General features: G+C 43.1%; 1 protein-coding gene across 1 annotated transcript in view; it reads left to right on the top strand.

Moving 5' to 3' along the window:
* THSD7B (thrombospondin type 1 domain containing 7B) overlaps positions 1–17,261 on the top strand; it is a 2,208,177-nt gene that overhangs the window by 1,016,822 nt on the left and 1,174,094 nt on the right. The window contains exon 6 of the mRNA XM_085647534.1: positions 7,240–7,409. Within this exon, the coding sequence (XP_085503660.1) occupies positions 7,240–7,409 (170 nt within the window). The remainder of the gene's footprint in view (positions 1–7,239; positions 7,410–17,261) is intronic.

The raw sequence follows: 17,261 nt of genomic DNA on the forward strand, positions 1-17,261 counted from the left end.
GGCCCTAACCTTCTCTTTTATTTAAAATGAAATACCCCTATGGTAGGCCCAAGGTACCCCTGTGGGCCAGGTGCAGTGCTGTGAAAGGTAGGACATGTCCTGGTGTGTGTGACATGTCCTGATAGTGAACTACAGTGTAATTCTTTTATCACTATGGAAAGGCTCTCTGTCCCATAGGATAGAATTGGAGTTTATTTATAGCATCTTATATAAAGTAAACTTCCCATTGGGACAAAGCAGGAAGAAGCGTGTTTGAAAATACAACGTTTAGAAAGTGGATATTTTCTTGCTTATCCTTCCTGGGTGCCACTGCAGGTTTGTGGATTGACTGTTTGGCTTTGAACTGACAGGGCCAGTTGATATGCATTCTCTCAGACAGTCACTGGGAGGGGTGTTGATGTGTGTCCTGCCTTTCCTGACTGAATCAGGGCTGGGCTGAACAGACCTGGACTGCATTTAGAATAGAGGGAGGAGATTTCCTTGTACCTGAATAGGCCTGGTCTGCCTTACACACCGTGTCTCCACCTCCTGCCGGGAAGCTGGACCAGAAGAGACATAACTGGTTTTGACTGAGCACAGAGCCACTCTGCCACCAAAGAACAAAGAGAAATGGAATACAAATATTGCGGCCCAGACCCCAGACTCAAGAGGAATCTCTGCTAAATAAAAGAGCTGGGAAAACTGAAGAAGTCTGCCCCTTTGCTGTGTGCTGTCTGGGGTTGGCTTACAGTGGCTGTTTCTACCAAGGAGATGTTAAAGACTTTGCTGTGTGCTATGTATCCTCCTTGAAGAAGACCTCCAAGGGCTTGAAGTAGAGCTTGCCTCCTGTTCTGAAGTCTCAAAGACACAAAGACGTCACCACCAGCCCCCATGAACTTACTTGCTGGGAGTTCTGACCTGCCAAGAGGTACCTGTCCTTGTGTTGGGCCTCTGGAGGTTGTTCCTGCTGTTGGGAGCTGAAAAAGATTTGCAACTAAAGAAGTGTGACACATTCACACCTGTTTCTGACGCATATTCATTCTGCTGCTGAAGAAACCGATGCAGTGCCTGTCTGTGGCTGGAGAAATCGCCGCACACTGAATCCCGTGCACCAATCTAAGTCTGATATCACTGCACTGATTCCGATGCAGGCCCTGCTGTGCGACTGCAAGAATCAACACATTGTGGGAAAGATCAACGCAGTGCCAATGCCGCATCGAGAAGTGATGTATCCCCGAATCCCCATGCATCGTACCGGGAAGGTAAGTCTACAACAATGCTGGGGCTGCAGTAAGAAACCAACACATCATCTCCCAGCACAGTAAAAAACCAACACATAACCTTGTCTTCAGTAAGGAACTGACACATCCCCTCCCCTGCGTGGCTGTAAGGAACTAATGTATCCCCTCCCCTAGAGTAAGAAACCAATGGATCACCTTGCCTGGGTGTAGGGAACCGGCACATCACCTTCCCAGAGGTTGTTTTTGTTTATGATTGTGACACATCCAATATACTTTGTGTTGAAAGTGTCGCATCTATAGTTGTGCTATTGACAGAACTGTTTTTACCTTCTAAGAGTCATATTTTGATTATTGTATGTTGGGTTTTTGTTGTTTTGGTCTTGTTTGCTTTAGATAAAGATTACTTAGTTTTCTAAACTGGTGTGGTGCCCATTTGCAGTGTTTTCACAGTATTACTGTATGTGTGCACAAATGCTTTATACACTGCCTCTGAAATAAGCCTGTCTGCTCATTCCTAGCTACCAAGCAGGGGTTATTTTAGAAGTGTATCACCCTTACCCTGACTAGGCAGAAGGGTCCCTACTTGGACAAAGGTGCAAACCATTTCCAAATAGAGACCCCTATTTCTAACATTGGTGGTCAGCGGTGAGAATTAGGACTTGCATTTGTGCCTAACTTACAGTGCTTGGTGTACACTGCTAATGAAGTGCAGACCATTACGCAACCACATACTGTTTTTTTCTGTTTTCTGGTGTCCTCCTGGAAGTATTTTTGATACTGAGACTTTGTTTAGTTGTTGCACCTGTTAAGTCTTGACAAAATGGAAATCAACTTTTGTCACCTGCCCTTCTACATGATAAAGGAGATTAAAGCCTTTTGCAAGGAGAGGGGGCTGCCTGTGGAGAGAGGATCCACAAGGATGGACCTTGAAGGCATGCCTGTATTCTTATGAGGTTTCACTTTGGGAAGCAACACTACCAGGTGATTCTGAGGAGGAGGACTTCTCTGACAGTGAGGGAGAAACAGAGAAAAATGAGTGGCTTCAAGCTGTTCAGCAGAGGCTGAGAGAGTTCAACCAGGAACTCAAGAGGGCTGAGACCAAGAGGGCCTTAGCCGAAGAAAAGGAAATTTTTAGCTCAAGAACTGAACTTGGCTGGGCTAAAGATGGAGTCCAGCTCAGATGGAGCCAGCAAAAAGGCGTTATTTAGTGCTGAGGGAAAAGTACAATCTCCCAGAGATGTGGCACCTGATGTGGAGGAGGGGGTTCACATACACCCGGGGTTTCAGGGTTATGAGGTAGCTCCAGTGGTGCGCAGTGTCCCTGAAGTGGATTGGGGAACTGGTACAGTGGATCATATTCCTTGTGGTGGGAGGGACACTCTACTGACTCTAGATAAGAGGTACAGGGGGAGGGGTTCCCTCATGGTATTAGTCCTGGTATGTGAGTGTGGAAACTGCCCAGAAGAGTGTGGGTTGGATGACAGGGACAGTCCAACACTGTCTTGCCAGTCTCAGGAGAGTGATGGGGTACTTCTGTGAGGCACTGGATGGTGAGGCAAAGAGTAGCTTGGTTAACACCTATGTGGGGCTGTGTGATACAATTGTTTGAGAGCAAATTTTAAATCCCTGTTTTCTAGAGCTATGCCAACACGTGGTGGAGTGTGAGTTCACTGACCCCAGGGAGCTTGCACAGGAGGCAGACCTTTAGGAAGTTTCCACAGGGTCTGAAGAAGCATCTGGGGGGATCCTAAAGGAGGTGACACAGGGTTTCCCCAACCAAGTATGGTTGGGGAGGATTGTGGTAGCCCAGATAGGACCCAGGGTAGTGGGAGGGGTGTAGGGTCCTATGTCCTCTCTCAGACGAGAAGAGGTGGGCTGTGTCCAGAGGTGCCCGAAACGCAGTCTCAAGGCTGGGTTGGCTCCATGAGGAAACACCAGGAGGGGGTCTGGTCTGTAATAGGAGGCCATCCCCTGAGGGAAATCCCAAGGTATCAGGTGAGCTGGGGGGGCTGCTATAACAAGCATACCACCAGTTCTGGTGTGTGGCAGCACCTCTCCAGTGCATGAGTTCAGAGAGAGGAGTGAGAGGAACGCAGTCTCCAGTGGAAGAACTGGGTCGGGGGTTGCCAGCTCTGATGTCAGAGCACTCCAGGACTGACCCTGCTGAGACCACTTCTGGCCAGGGGGGTCTTCATACTCTGTCAGGTGGACAGGAAGCTGGAGACCTGCGCCAGGCAGACTCTTGTACAACTACTGAGGAGTGTGTTTCCCTTGAGGGGAGTTGGAGGACACCCCTGAAAGTCCTGGGATGCCAGGCACAGGTCCAGTCTAAGGGTGCAGACCCTGGATTGGAGGGCTAGGTTCACGGTGTCCCCCCAGACCTAGAGGGAGGGATGACTGCTAACAGTGCCCATGCTGGTTTTTCTTCTGGTGTCACTGCTGCAGGTGGAAGGGTGCTGGGCCCCAGTAGGAGGGCAGGTAGAGGGCAGCCTCACCCCTGACCCCTGCCTATCCTAAGGGTACAGACCCTAGGCTGTGATACCAGTTTCACAATAGCACACCTGAACTGTTGGGCAAATTGTGGAGGACACCTGCTATAGGTGCCCTGACAATTCTGGAGTCTGGAGCTACAGCTCCAGGTGGAAGGGTGCAGAGCCCTAGAAAGGAAAGGAGGACAGGTTGTGGGGTCCCTGACAATTCTGGCGTCTGGAGATACCACTCTAGGTGGGAGGGTACAGAGCCCCAGGGAGGAGAACAGGGTGTGGGAGAGCCCAGCTTATCTCCTGTCCAGCGTCAGGGTACAGACGCTGGGCTGGAGTGTCAGTATCACAAAGTCATCCCTGACCTGACAGGAGGGTACCTGGAGCTTACCTCCTGCTCTGAAGTCTCAGGGACACAAAGTCTTCACCACCATCTCCACTGAAATTCCTTGCTGGATGTTCTGACCTGCCAAGAGGTGTCTGTTCCTGTGGTGGGCCTCTGCAGGGTGTTCCTGCTGCTGGGAGCTGAAAAAAAGATGTAATTTAAGAAGCGTGACACATCTGCACCTGTTTCTGAAGCATTACCGCTGTGCCGCTTAAGAAACTGATGCAGGGCCTGCCCGTGGCTGGAGAAATCACTGCACGCTAAATCCCGTGCACCAATCTCTGAAGTCTGGAACCAATGCATCGTGGGACCGGGGCTGGAAAGATCAATGCATCGCCGCTGCCGCATTGGGAATTGACCCATCTTCAAATCCCCACGCATCGTACTGGGGCGCCAAGTCTACAACAAAGCTGGGGCAGCAGTAAGAAATGGATGCATCACCTCCCCACACAGTAAGAAACTGATGCATCACCTCCTCTTCAGTAAGGAGCCAACACATCCCCTCCACTGCGTGGTAGTAAGGAACCGACGCATCACCTCCCCTGGACTAAGGAACTGACACATCACCTTCCCTTGGCATAAGGAACCAATGCATCACCTTCCCTGCTGCTGTTTTTGTTTATGGTTGTGATGCATCCAAGGTACTTTGTGTTGAAAGTGTTGCATCTATAGTTTGCTGTGGACAGAACTGTTTTTACCTTCTAAGAGTCATATTTTGAATATTGTATGTTGGAGTTTGGTCATGTTAGTCTTGTTTGGTTTAGATAAAGATTACTTATTTGTCTAAAGTGGTGTGGTGCCCATTTGTAGTGTTTTCACTGTATTATTGTATGTGTGCACAAATGCTTTGCACACTGCCTCTGAGATAAGCCTAACTGCTCATGCCAAGCTACCAATGTGGCGAGTAGGGGTTATTTTAGAAGTGTATCTTATTACCCTGACTAGGAATAAGGGTCCCTACGTGGACAAAGGTGAAAACCATTGCCAACTAGAGACCGTTTTGTTCCTGGTGTCAGTTTTGTTGTCTCAAGGCATGTCAGAATGTTTCCATACCTTGAGGAAGTGAAACAGAGTGGTAAAGACAGCTGGATCATGCCCTTCTCATTATCTTAAAGGTTCATATGTAAGTCCCATTACTGGTTGTAGTAAACAGCAATGGAAGATTTTTTCTTGATTTCTTCAAAACTGTGAAGAATGGGCAGGAGATGTCTGTCTGTCATAAGAAAGAGTACGGCAGTTTTATTGGTGCCCAATTAGACACTATGGGCCTTATGTACTATGAATTCGGTTGAAAAAAGTGGTTGCAATTCACCCACCAACCTTTTACGGCTACTAAATTATTTTGCGAACCGACCCATATACAATCAGATCAATTCACAAAATAAGCAATTGGAGTAGGTCACATTCCTCATAAACACTAATGAGGTAGATTGCAAATTGTGACTCACTTTGATTGGAGGTTATCACATGGATGGTGGTCTGCTAGGAATATCAGCAAATGTTTTAGTTAATAAATATAAAGAAACCCTAGAGACCCTCTGTCAGAACCCCACACTCACTTAGAATGTGCTCTCCTTAGCGCCGTTATATACATACGGATAAATAAATAAGTGTTCTTAAGAAATTACCTATGGGCTAGAATCATGTCTTAGGTCAGTATTATTAGATAAAGTATATAACTCAAATGTATTGCTCACTCAAGGTTCTTGTACCTTTTGAGGAGATCTAATGGTTGACATCCCTTACGCAGCTAACTTTTGGATTCAGTTATCACCTCTAGGCTCTATCAAAACCCACCACAATCTTATATTCTCAAGATCTACACATCCTATGGTAATTGTCTTAGGTACCAGACCTTCCTGGTTCTGATTAGGTGCCAATTACACAAAGGAAATGTTTTTGATTAGGAGATTAGGATCATTGGTAATGATTGAAATATTTGAGACTGGGGTCACTTGGCACCCAAAGAAAGCTATCAGCCTCAGACATTTTTGAAAACGTAACACACATGGGACTGCAGGGTGACGTGGCGTCTGTGACCTCCAGAATGTTTATTTCACAAAGTCATGTGAATGTCAATCTATGGTTAAGAAAGGTCACAAATTCCCCACTTTTCTGTGCTAGAAATGTGCAAAATGTCCAGTAAATGGCAAACGTTCTACCTTTGAAAGATCACAAACTTTTCCTGACAAAAATGTTACCCACATGTGTCCTTGCCTCTGCAAAATGCTGGAGACAATGCCCTTCCATTTGTCAATGCTTCTCATGTAGAGGGAAGCATGGTGATATGAATTAGCTGTCCACAACAAAAGAAGAAATGATTCATGATGTAGTGGGTGGAAGCAATCTCTTTATCCATCTGCATAAATTTGCATCAGATGCGCTCATGATATCACCTCGTAAGGAATTGAGGCAGCCAACTGAAAATTTTCATGATTTGCAGACAATTGTTTCATTATGACATCAAGAATGCTCATTTATTTTTCACTGTGAAGTATTAGCATGTGTCTGCTTTCTTGTTTTTATAGTTCTGTATCTTATCTGTATTGTACATGCCGTTATTTTATTCACTGTTTGTATCAACTTTATTTACTTATTGTAAAGTACACTGAGGGAATGCTCAACATAAAAGAAAATGTGTCCAGGAAGTGTTACGTGTTCAAACAGATACATTAGATTCGCCGTCACAAAGCAGGCTGTATACAGTTGCAGACTTTTGTAGGTTAGCTTTTAGTGAAGGCAGAATTCTTAACAAAGATTACTTCTTTTCTTTCCACAACATTTAAATTTAAAAACACAGTTAAAATTTTAGTTGCAGTGAATTGATGTGTTCATGGAATAGGTAAGGCTGTTGTCCCTGCATGGTTATAGTTTTTATCTATTGTTTTGGTAAAATCAACCATGTTATGCAAAATTGAAAGCTTATATACAGTGTACTACTCAACCCTAATAGATAATGTGCATTAAGCAAATGTTACCCGATTGAACTGGTTTATTTAAAATATATATTTGTTTTCTTTAGTCTCAATGTCTTACGATATTGCTTAGAAATGTCACCACCTTACATCATAATCAAAGAAAAACAAATCCATTAGATAAAGAGGAGAGTCTGTGAGGTACATTAAGTATTAAACATACTTTGCTTCTTCCCCAGGTTTTTATGGAAGACCTCTGCTTGGAAAGAATGTGAAGTTAGTCAACTACTAGACCAGCAGGATGTGCGTCGAAATAAACCCCAAATTCTCTGTGGTGGAGGGATACAAATCCGAGATGTATTTTGTGTTAAAAGCATGACTGAAATTGGGACGCAGGTTTTGAAAGAAGGTATGTTTAATTCTGAAAACAATTATGTATCAAATGACAATCTAAGTGATCCTACTGTCTTTTAGAGGTTTCACATTGATAACAGGAAGTACCTTAAATTTTGAGATAGTACAGTCTATCTAATCAGATTATTTCACTTTCTAAGTTATCTAATTGATTGCAGGGTGTTTGTTTACTTAGACCATTATGACAATAACTGAGACCTTGGTAGAAGATAGAAATGTATCCTAAAAAAATTATGACATACCACAAGTAGTATTACATAATAATATGACTGACTACAAAGCTATGTTAAATTAACCAATTGTATAAAAAACGGATCAACAACTGAGTGCAACTACATAATGAGAAATTCCTAAGAAGGTGAATAATGTTGGATCACCTGAGATTGTAAAATGTTTGCAATGTCTAATTTAGGAGGTTAGCATAGCCCAAGTAGATAGAACATAGCAGTCTCCTCACATGGGATCACCAAGAGTAGTACGTAGCCACTGAAAGAAGTAATATACAGCCAATCAGCCTCTTCATGTGATTGTGTCCCGGCTCCAGATGCAAGAAAGTCAAATCTGTTGTGTACTATTTTCTTGCTCATCATTGTGTTGGTACTTAATTTTAGATTTTCTAACAAACGCATGGTTCAGTGGTCTCTGAAAACATGCAATGCTGTGATAAAAGAATGTTATAAAATTGAGAAATGTCATGTTTACTAAATTCCTATGCCAATGATTTTATAGACCATGGTCCAGAAAAAAATATTTGTTTAGCAATATGATAAGCATTGCATTATTACAGTGTATTACTTGAGATTTGTAGTAAGGTTTGTAGGCTTCAATACAAATATCAATGCAATGACAACTGGCAAAATGTAAGGCACATAACGTGTGTAATGTCTCTGAAATTTCACATATCATGCAATGGAATATTAGGTGATATTCAGCTTTTGCTTCATTTGCATCTGGTTGAATTTGGAGTTAGGATTTGACACAAAGCCAGGATATGCTAGCTTAAAAGGTACAGTTTTGTGTGAAATTCTTTCGAATTTTGCTACACCTTTCATACATTTACAACGGATTTACATGCTTGGGATGAAAATATTTATGATGCTCCTGTTTGCTGTGTGTTGCATTGCATGAGTGTAAGAAAGTGGATTAATATTTGGGGTAATCAGCAGCCCACCACAAGGATTAACATCCGTAACATGTCAGGATAAACTGTAAAGATAGTAAATTAACTTGAGCTCAACCACCTGGTAACTATGGCACAGAGCAGATTTATGGCAATGCCTAAAGTATGTACGCAGCACTAAAGTAATGCTAAACACAAAACACCAAAGAATAAAAATCTCAAACTAAATTAGAAAAGTAGAGTAATATTTAATAAATAAAATGGCATGAAAATTACAAGAATCCAATAGGGATAACAGAAATTATTACTTTTAAAAGCTTAAGTGTTGAAAATAGTGCCAATAAGCAGTAAGCACCAGTGATAGTCTATGATCATGGCAACTCCCATGATGCAACTCTCATGATGTAGAAGTCAATGGGTATTTTTTTTCTAAAAAATCCTGCTTTGGGATTTTGTTATAGAAAATAACAAAGCGTGTTAAAAGTTTGATGAATGGTTCTGCCAGGTCCTGCCAGTGTAAAAGATGTTCCCTGGGCCAGTGGACATATCTAGATTTGGAGGACACGTACACTGTGAGGGTGCTGTAATATTTTACTCCACTGCCCTGATGAAGTAAAGACTGCCCTCTGCAGTCTAAATCAGTCCCGTAGTCTTTGAAGCCCCACCCATTAAGGGTTTCTGGAGCAGTTCCTTTGGGTCAATTCTAAGGCTCCTAGGACTTTGGGGGCAGGGCATAAAAGTTAGGACTCACTCCAGCAAAGGGCAATGGTAAAGTCCAGTCCAGGTGCAGTTGCTACTGGTCAGCTAGGCACTACAGAGAAAAGGTTACTTTCAGTTTACTATGTCCCTGTAGCCTCAGAGGAGGTTAACCAACTGAAACTTGGAGCCCACATCTTTTTACAGGATATAAGAGCCAGCGATCCTGTCCTTTATGGTCGCTCCCAGGTCACAGAAAGCTGGTCCAGTCCTTTGCTGATCTTCTACATGTCCAGAAAGTGATCTGACTTTGGGTGCAACATTTATTGTTGGCACCAGCTAGTTGGTGGGTGTGGCTACTAGCTCCTCCCTAAACAATGGGGTAAAAGTTCCTAGGGGCAACCCTACCCACTTTTGAAGCCATTCATGTTTGCCCTATTGCAAACCATTCTACAGTACACTTTGCTCCTACAATTTAAAATATATTAACCCCAAAAACAGAACTTTAAGATAATGTGCTAATCCTATTGAGTGAGTGGATAAAATTTTACATCCTGACAATCCCAACTCAATAAATCCAACTAAAAAGAAACTAGAGGTGCTTTCGCTATTTGAGAAAAGGGTGCCAAAAACAAACCCCGTGACTAGTGAAACTATTGCTCCCCAACTTCAACCTCAAATAGAACCGCATGTTCTGCAAGAATCCACAATACTTTGCACCAATCGCTTTGCTCCATTAGCTACCTGTGATTCAACAGATGTGGGGCAGAGCTGGTGACCAGCCAGTACACCAGTCAATGAGTTCTGATGCATCTAGTTGCTCACTATTGTAACTTTGGAATATTCTCACTAGGAGGGCTAATATTACAGACCTAAGAGAAAAGGTGCGCTCGCTGTCAGAGCACCCTTTACGATACACACAGACAGCCATGTCCTCAAGCTACTACATCAGGTAGGTTGAGACCAAGGGCTGTAGGGTTGAATTTAAACCTTCCCTCCAGCACATAGAGGAGTTAGTCCCTTGTCTAATCATGCCCAATGATGGCTCAATCCCCACCTAACATGCACCACTCTGATATGAATCTGGAAATCGATCCCTACATTTTTTATTCAGCTCAGGGAGTTAAGTGTTTGTATCCCCTATAGCCTAAGGCCTATGAATTAATCTTTTAATCCATATAAATGGCCACCAACATGGATATCCAGAATCTGTCCAGGAAGCACGACTAAGTGACACAAATTCATCTTGTCGTTTAGAGGCACCACCTCTTACACCAGACCCTCTTAGATAATAACCCTAGCATTCCTACATATCATATGTCCCCACCATTTCCTAATTTCCCAACCCAGTACGAACTTCTACCTACTTGTTTCAGAAGTTGTTTACGGGAGGGCGCATGCAGCCGAAGTCCATCTTCTACTAGGACAGTTTACATCATAGGGGTTCTAAACCTACAACTGCATCTTAGAGATAATGAGGTTTCCTTAACCAATACGGTCACCCATTGGATGAGGGGTGCTTGAAAGTGTTATAGTTTAATTCATGCGGATATTCTTGGGGCACCTCATTTATCCTCTGAAGTGGACAATTTTGACAGTGTTAAGTAGACACTTAGGTCCACATAACATGTAAGTGGCCTCCTATCTCTTGATGCCCGTCATTCCCACCATCAAATTCTAAAATCCAATTTAAAACTTATCCCCTGCATTAAAAAAGAACAGACACACCATGACGTATTTGCCATATGTCCCTTATTCATTGACTGAAGACTACTGACAACATCTCTAGTGAATCAGCTAGCACAGTGTTGAATTTAACTCAGGAAAAAATGTTGGATAATGTTATCAAGATTTCAAACTGTTTATCTACCCCCTCTAACTGTTCTTCAAAAATCCCTGCAGAGAAGGACATGTATATATCCCTATTTTACCAAATGCAACCCCAATAATAACACCAACATCCCGCAGGAAGATCAGATAATTAACACTATACGAATTAACACCTTAAAGTAGTGTTGTGAAACATAGGGGAAGTAGGGAGCAAATCGCCCAAGAAGGCAGGAGGGTATTTATTGATATAGCCAATGTCATTATCTTCCAGGAAACATGGGATATAGTTCCATACTACAGTCACCACTTTACAACCTTCCAAATACCAGCCTTGGGAACTCGGGTGTCAGGTGAAACAATTAAATATTGATACCTCAATATACTGGGGTTAAAATTCTTACCTTGGAATGGCCAAAAACTTTCCGTGTGCAACGCCTACAGTAGAAGCACAACAAAGTCTACAGGTTATACTGTTACTGAGAGAGTGTATACTGGTGGCTAGTAAGACATTAGCTGTCATAGTAGGAAGAGACATCAATGTATGTTTCGAGCCATCAGTCCTTGTAAAGGACATAGTCTGTGACGAAGACCAACAATGGGGTATCCTTCAAGAGCTATGTCCCTCCATCCCAGCTACATCCAGGGCCGCTCTGCAGTTGATAGACTTTTCACTATCCTGCCATATAAGGCTTGTAATGGTCGAACAGCTTCAGATTTAACAAGAAAACCCACTTTCAGAAGGAATGCATACTTGAGTAACATCAATTACATGTTATTCGACCTGTACTCGTGGCCAGCACTTATCAAAATGTAAGTCATAGCCAGATATGAGAGTGACCATTTTCGCCTCCCTTTTACCCTCAGGGCTTGCTGGACCTTACTGTTTCTAGATCCAGGCTGTCCTGTGGGGATTTGACCATCACTAATAATAGGAGGAATGTTAGGTGGGACACAGTAGCAATGAGGTCACCTAAGGCCAATTACACCTTCACAAAATTTCAAATGTATGTGCATTAGCTGATCCCAGCCTCTAATCACTTATTGTCATTGACCTACACCGGAAGGGCTGATTATGTGTTTCGGCGGTCCTCTACTGGACAGCATGCCACCGCTCCATTCCAGGACCGTTGAAACTCACGGTCGCCCACCCTCCAGATTACAAGTAATTTTGTGGTCTGGCGGGCGAGCAGCATGGTGGTCCCACAACGGTACTGTTTAAAGGTTCATTATGTGCCTTAAAACAGCACTACCATGGGACCACATGGGAGGGAATGCACCATGTAGGCCATTCCTTCCTGTGCAGGAACTGGGGGTGCAAATCTACAATGGGGCACAACATGTGCCCTCCTACATGCACCCCTGTGCAAAGGGGCAAGAAGGGGCCCGTCCTCACCACCACCAGCTAAATGGAGGAGGAACCTCCATGAGACCTCTGGCAGTGAGAAAAGTTGTAATATGCTTGACGGTGCCTCAAGGTACCACCAAGTATATTGCAGCCCTCAGACCGCCGCCTGAACACCAGGGAACGTAGTTCCCAGGAGGTTGCGGCATTACAATGGCTGTCCGACTGCCAAAGTCCTAATAGGACTGTCAGACCGCCCATGCGGTGGTGGCTCAACCGCCACCACTGCATCCCTGTGAGCCTGGCAGTCTGAGGACTGCCAAACTCATAATAAGGGCCTCAATGTTTTGAGGACCTGAAGAATTTTTGTTTTACTAAACTCACCACCACACAATAATCTCCACAAATCGCTAACTTTCTTTGGTACAACAGGGATTGCAGAGTAGCCACGTCCCATATGATTAAAACTGTTAAAAGTGGCCTCCACATCCAAAATTCAAAGATGATGGAGCTAAATATAAAGAGCTTCAAAACCAGTCCAAAATAACTTGGGATACTCCTGTATGGAGGGAGATTTTGGATGCCACCTGGACTGGGAACCAGGTGGCTTTCTGGCACATGATTATTCATGGTGGTAAAACTAATATGATGAGACTGGAGTTAAAAAATATACCCCAGGACCGGATTATCCATTTTCAATCCCTTTACAGTGTGGGTAATATTACTAATGCAGATCATGACACACCAGATAGGGAGGCATTGCCCACTGAATCAGTAGATAATCTGGTTGATACTGCAAGGTTCTCTTGGGAGGCAGCTGATGTAACACATTCTTTTCTCTGGAAGAAACACATTGAACTATCTGTTTGCAGAAAACAGGCAAGGCCCCAGGCCCAGAGAAGATCCCCAGGGATTTATATGACTCAGCGCTAGATGTTTGGGCACTGTATTTAAAAAGAGTCTCCAATGCAATTATGGCAGGTGTACCAATTCCCTCTACCTGAAGAGTAGCAGAGGATTTACCTATTTTTCAGAAGAACACAAAATCTGACCCAGCCAATTACCACCCAATAGGTTGATTGACACTGCTCGGAAAATATTCAGTAAACAAGGTTTTGGACTGTTTGTTCTCCTGGATGGAGGATAACAAGGTACTATCCCAGTTCCAAGCAGGCTTTCATTGAAAACGAGTACTGTTGGCCAGGTTTTCAGATTACAGTTGTTGAGATGGAAAGTGGTGGACATAAATAGAGATATCCCATATATAGTATTTGTTCATCTGAAGGCTGCCTTTAACATGGTCCCTAGAGATAGGCTCTGGAGCATTTTAAGAGATGTTGGGTTGCTGCCCACTCTATTGAATATTATAGTGCATCTTCACACAGACAATTATGCGAAAATGAGAAAGGGTACAAACGGGGAAACAACACACTGATTATTGGTCGATGAAGGGGTCAGAAAAGGTTGCGTTCTTGGCCCTACCCTATTTCTTTAACTTATAAATAGTTGTAGCCACGTTGAGTTTGAGCTTTGCAGAGAACACTTCTCTCCACCTGGTGTTACCTCTTACAGAAATTTGAGAGCCCAGGCAGTGGCTGCTGCAGCATGTGGTTACGAACTTTGGGGTCACAGTAATGTAGAGCCTTTAGGGGTCTCTGAGAATAAATGTTTGAGGGCTGCACGGCCTTAGTCTTTTTTTAAAATGGATCTGGATATGCAGCCAAACACTGCCAAAGTCAAGCTCAAACTCATTCTATTTTGGTTGAGGCTACGGGTAATTGATGAGCTGGAACCCTACAGGATGGGATTGAAGGACATTCTTGGCATTCAGAGAAAAGTAGTAACAATACTGTGGCTGAAGTACATTAAACAGACCCTACAGACTTTAGGTTCTGTCTGAATTTCTTCTTCAATTACAGTGGTGAAACTGTTTTTTGGGGAAAATGAAAGGATGAAAACAACCCAATCAGTGTTTCACTGTGGATTGACAGACATTTCTTAAAGCTAACACTTACCACAAAGTTTGAGTCGCTTCTCAAAGAGATTGACCCTCCATTTACCAGGCTCTTTTATATGAGATTCAGGTTGGAAACTTTTCAGCTTGCAGTCTTCAGCATCAAATAGAGGAACCACAAGAGTGTTGTGTGCTTTGTCTTGCATTCAGGGAAATTGATGAGGCTGATGAACACCTTTTATTCTATTGTCCAATGTATGCAAGACAACGTAGGTGATGGGATGTGCCCCTTTGCTGTAACTTGGTAATCCGGCATATAAAATGGCTTTGAGAATTTGCAGGTCTGACTCTAGACCATGTATAGTTTTTTTCATCGCTAAATATCTTGAATCAACATGGCCCATTCATACCAAGATTGTATTGCAAGTGGCATTTAACTGTAACTGTGACTGAAGTTCAACTAGGTCACTGGGTTATAGCAGTGAGAATATTGCCTTGAATGTAGGCCCATATAACAGTATTTGCTAGTAATGTATATCGCACTTTATTGTTCTAATATTGTGGGGACCACTATAAAAATTATCTTAGTAGCAACGCCTACCTTTTAAAACAATTAGCTTTGTATGTAAGCTTTTTATGTATCTTTTTTTATTTGTACAACTGGAGAAGTGTCTGATTTTAAATTAAATTTGCTAGAAATGCTGTTTTCCACGAAATAATGAAAATTGTGATGTTTACTATGTTCCTGTTGCTTTTAATGTCCATGACCAAAATAAAGTATTTATGATGATAAAAATTGTCTTTGAATGACTTTTGTAGCCATTTCCTGTAAAAAGTTACTGACTACATTTCATGATCTTTAATTTGACATCTTCTGCAATTCACCTACAGCCAGGGTGGCTCCTCTGTAATGGTGGAGGAGCATCGCCCCACTCGTCAGAGTCAATCACAGAAAAATAAAATGAAATTGAAACAATATGATTTTATTTTTCTGTGACTGCCTCTGACATGCTTGCAGGATGGAGCCAGGTCATGACAGGCAGGTGGTGGGCACTTAGAAGTGTGCATTTATGTTTTGCCGGCTGTCCTAGGCCGGCCAAACATACATGCGCACTTATATTTCTCCAACCCGGCTGTGTTCACATCCGGGTTGCAGAAAAGCCACAGGCTACACAGCAGTGTCTGAATGGCAGAGCAAGCCGCTGAGACCAATCCTGGCGATGTTCTCCCGGGCTCTGCCTGACCAGAGAATGCTGGGAGAGATTGGAGGCAGCTGTCGGCGCCGGAGGCTCCGGCAAAAGGTATGTATTTAAAAAAAAAAATTCTCCTATCGCCTGTCCAACCCCCACACCCACCCACCTTCCTGTTGTGGCAGCCATCACTGGCTACAGTCCTGCCAGTGAAAATAGCTTTTGCAGCCTAGTCACAGAAAGAACATGCCTATTTTAATTTTCCACATGTTCCACTTTTAAATATCAGGCACACTATATTGTGGGTGACAAGGTGTACTTAGGGAATATTTAAAAACATTGTTTCTCACCTGTCAAAAAGGGTTTTTGACAGGTCACTACTAAATGTTTTAGGCTGCTGCAGTCAGCATACACAGGGTATATCTGAAGCCATGTTTTCTCTGACATTGTGGTGGATGTCACACTCAGTGCTGCAGCCTCCAAATGACATTTAACTTTCCATGCCTTTGATGTTTTTCTGCATCTTATTCTATGGCCTTGTAGTAAAGTTAACAATGCCAATTAGAGTCAAGCCAATTTCCACAAGGGGAGAGAGGACTTTACTCCTGTTTAACTGGGTTAAAGTCCACAGAGTTCTATGTCCTGCAAAAATAAGGTCCAGAAAAGGTGAAACACATGGGGTGACCTTGAAGAAAATGTGTATATATGACAAAGGGTGCCTGCTCAAAAGAATTGTAAATCTGCATATGCCAATTAGAACAGAAGAATGGTCTATACTTCAGATGGACCCTATTGCAACAGGATACAATATCTTTTTGTTATCTTCAAGCCTGTTTGTTTTTCCTGAAATCAAATATTGTCCGACATATGTCTTCTATAAATTGATATAAATACAAAGATTTTTTCCTTGTACTTGCAGTGTTTGAAAGATGAATTCTAAGTGAAAAATGTAGTCTAATACAAGTTGTCCACTTCCATACCTTTTGAGCTTTATCTTTGCTGCACATGCCTACAGTTTGTAACCGCAACGAATTGCACACAAGCCCTCTCTATTTATTTACTATTTAGCATGCTGTATTCACAATACTCTTCTTGAATTCAAGCTACACCTTTCTTCTCATCCTCACTTAGCAGCGCTTGCCTTTTACAGGCCTGTTCTACAATTACAAAATCCTCCATTTTTGAAACTTTTCCAGAAGTCAAGCTACTCTCCCCACATTTCCTGCAGTCATAGCACTATGCTTTCAGTTATGATGGTGCTTTCTCTTCACAGAGATCTACTTTTGCAGCGCTTTCCCTTCATAGAAATCCCCTTCCAGAACTGTCACATTATTCTTATTCTTCTTATTCCACTTTCATTGTTGCAATCTTTATTGGCAATACTTTTCTGGAGTCACTAATTGCATTCCCTCGCTCTGTGCAATCGGTATTCTCCCAATCTGACAGTGGATGCCTGAGTTTCTGATACTGCTTCATCAGGGCGGGAATGGCCCTAGCAGGCACCTGGCGCTTTCCCGGTGGGCCGCCATGGTGGGGGCTAGTTTTGGACTCCCGTAGGCCATTTTTGTTACAGGGGGCAGTTATGCAGCATCGCATAGCCCCCCACTGCCCCCTCCCCCCACGGCCAGTCCGAGTCAATTGCCAGAACTGGTTTTCGTTCCCAGTCCGGTCCTGGCCACCTTGGGTTGTATGTCACTATTGATGATATTGACGTA

The sequence above is a fragment of the Triturus cristatus genome, chromosome 3_2 (assembly GCF_964204655.1).
Source record: "Triturus cristatus chromosome 3_2, aTriCri1.1, whole genome shotgun sequence".
Lineage (NCBI taxonomy): Eukaryota > Metazoa > Chordata > Amphibia > Caudata > Salamandridae > Triturus > Triturus cristatus.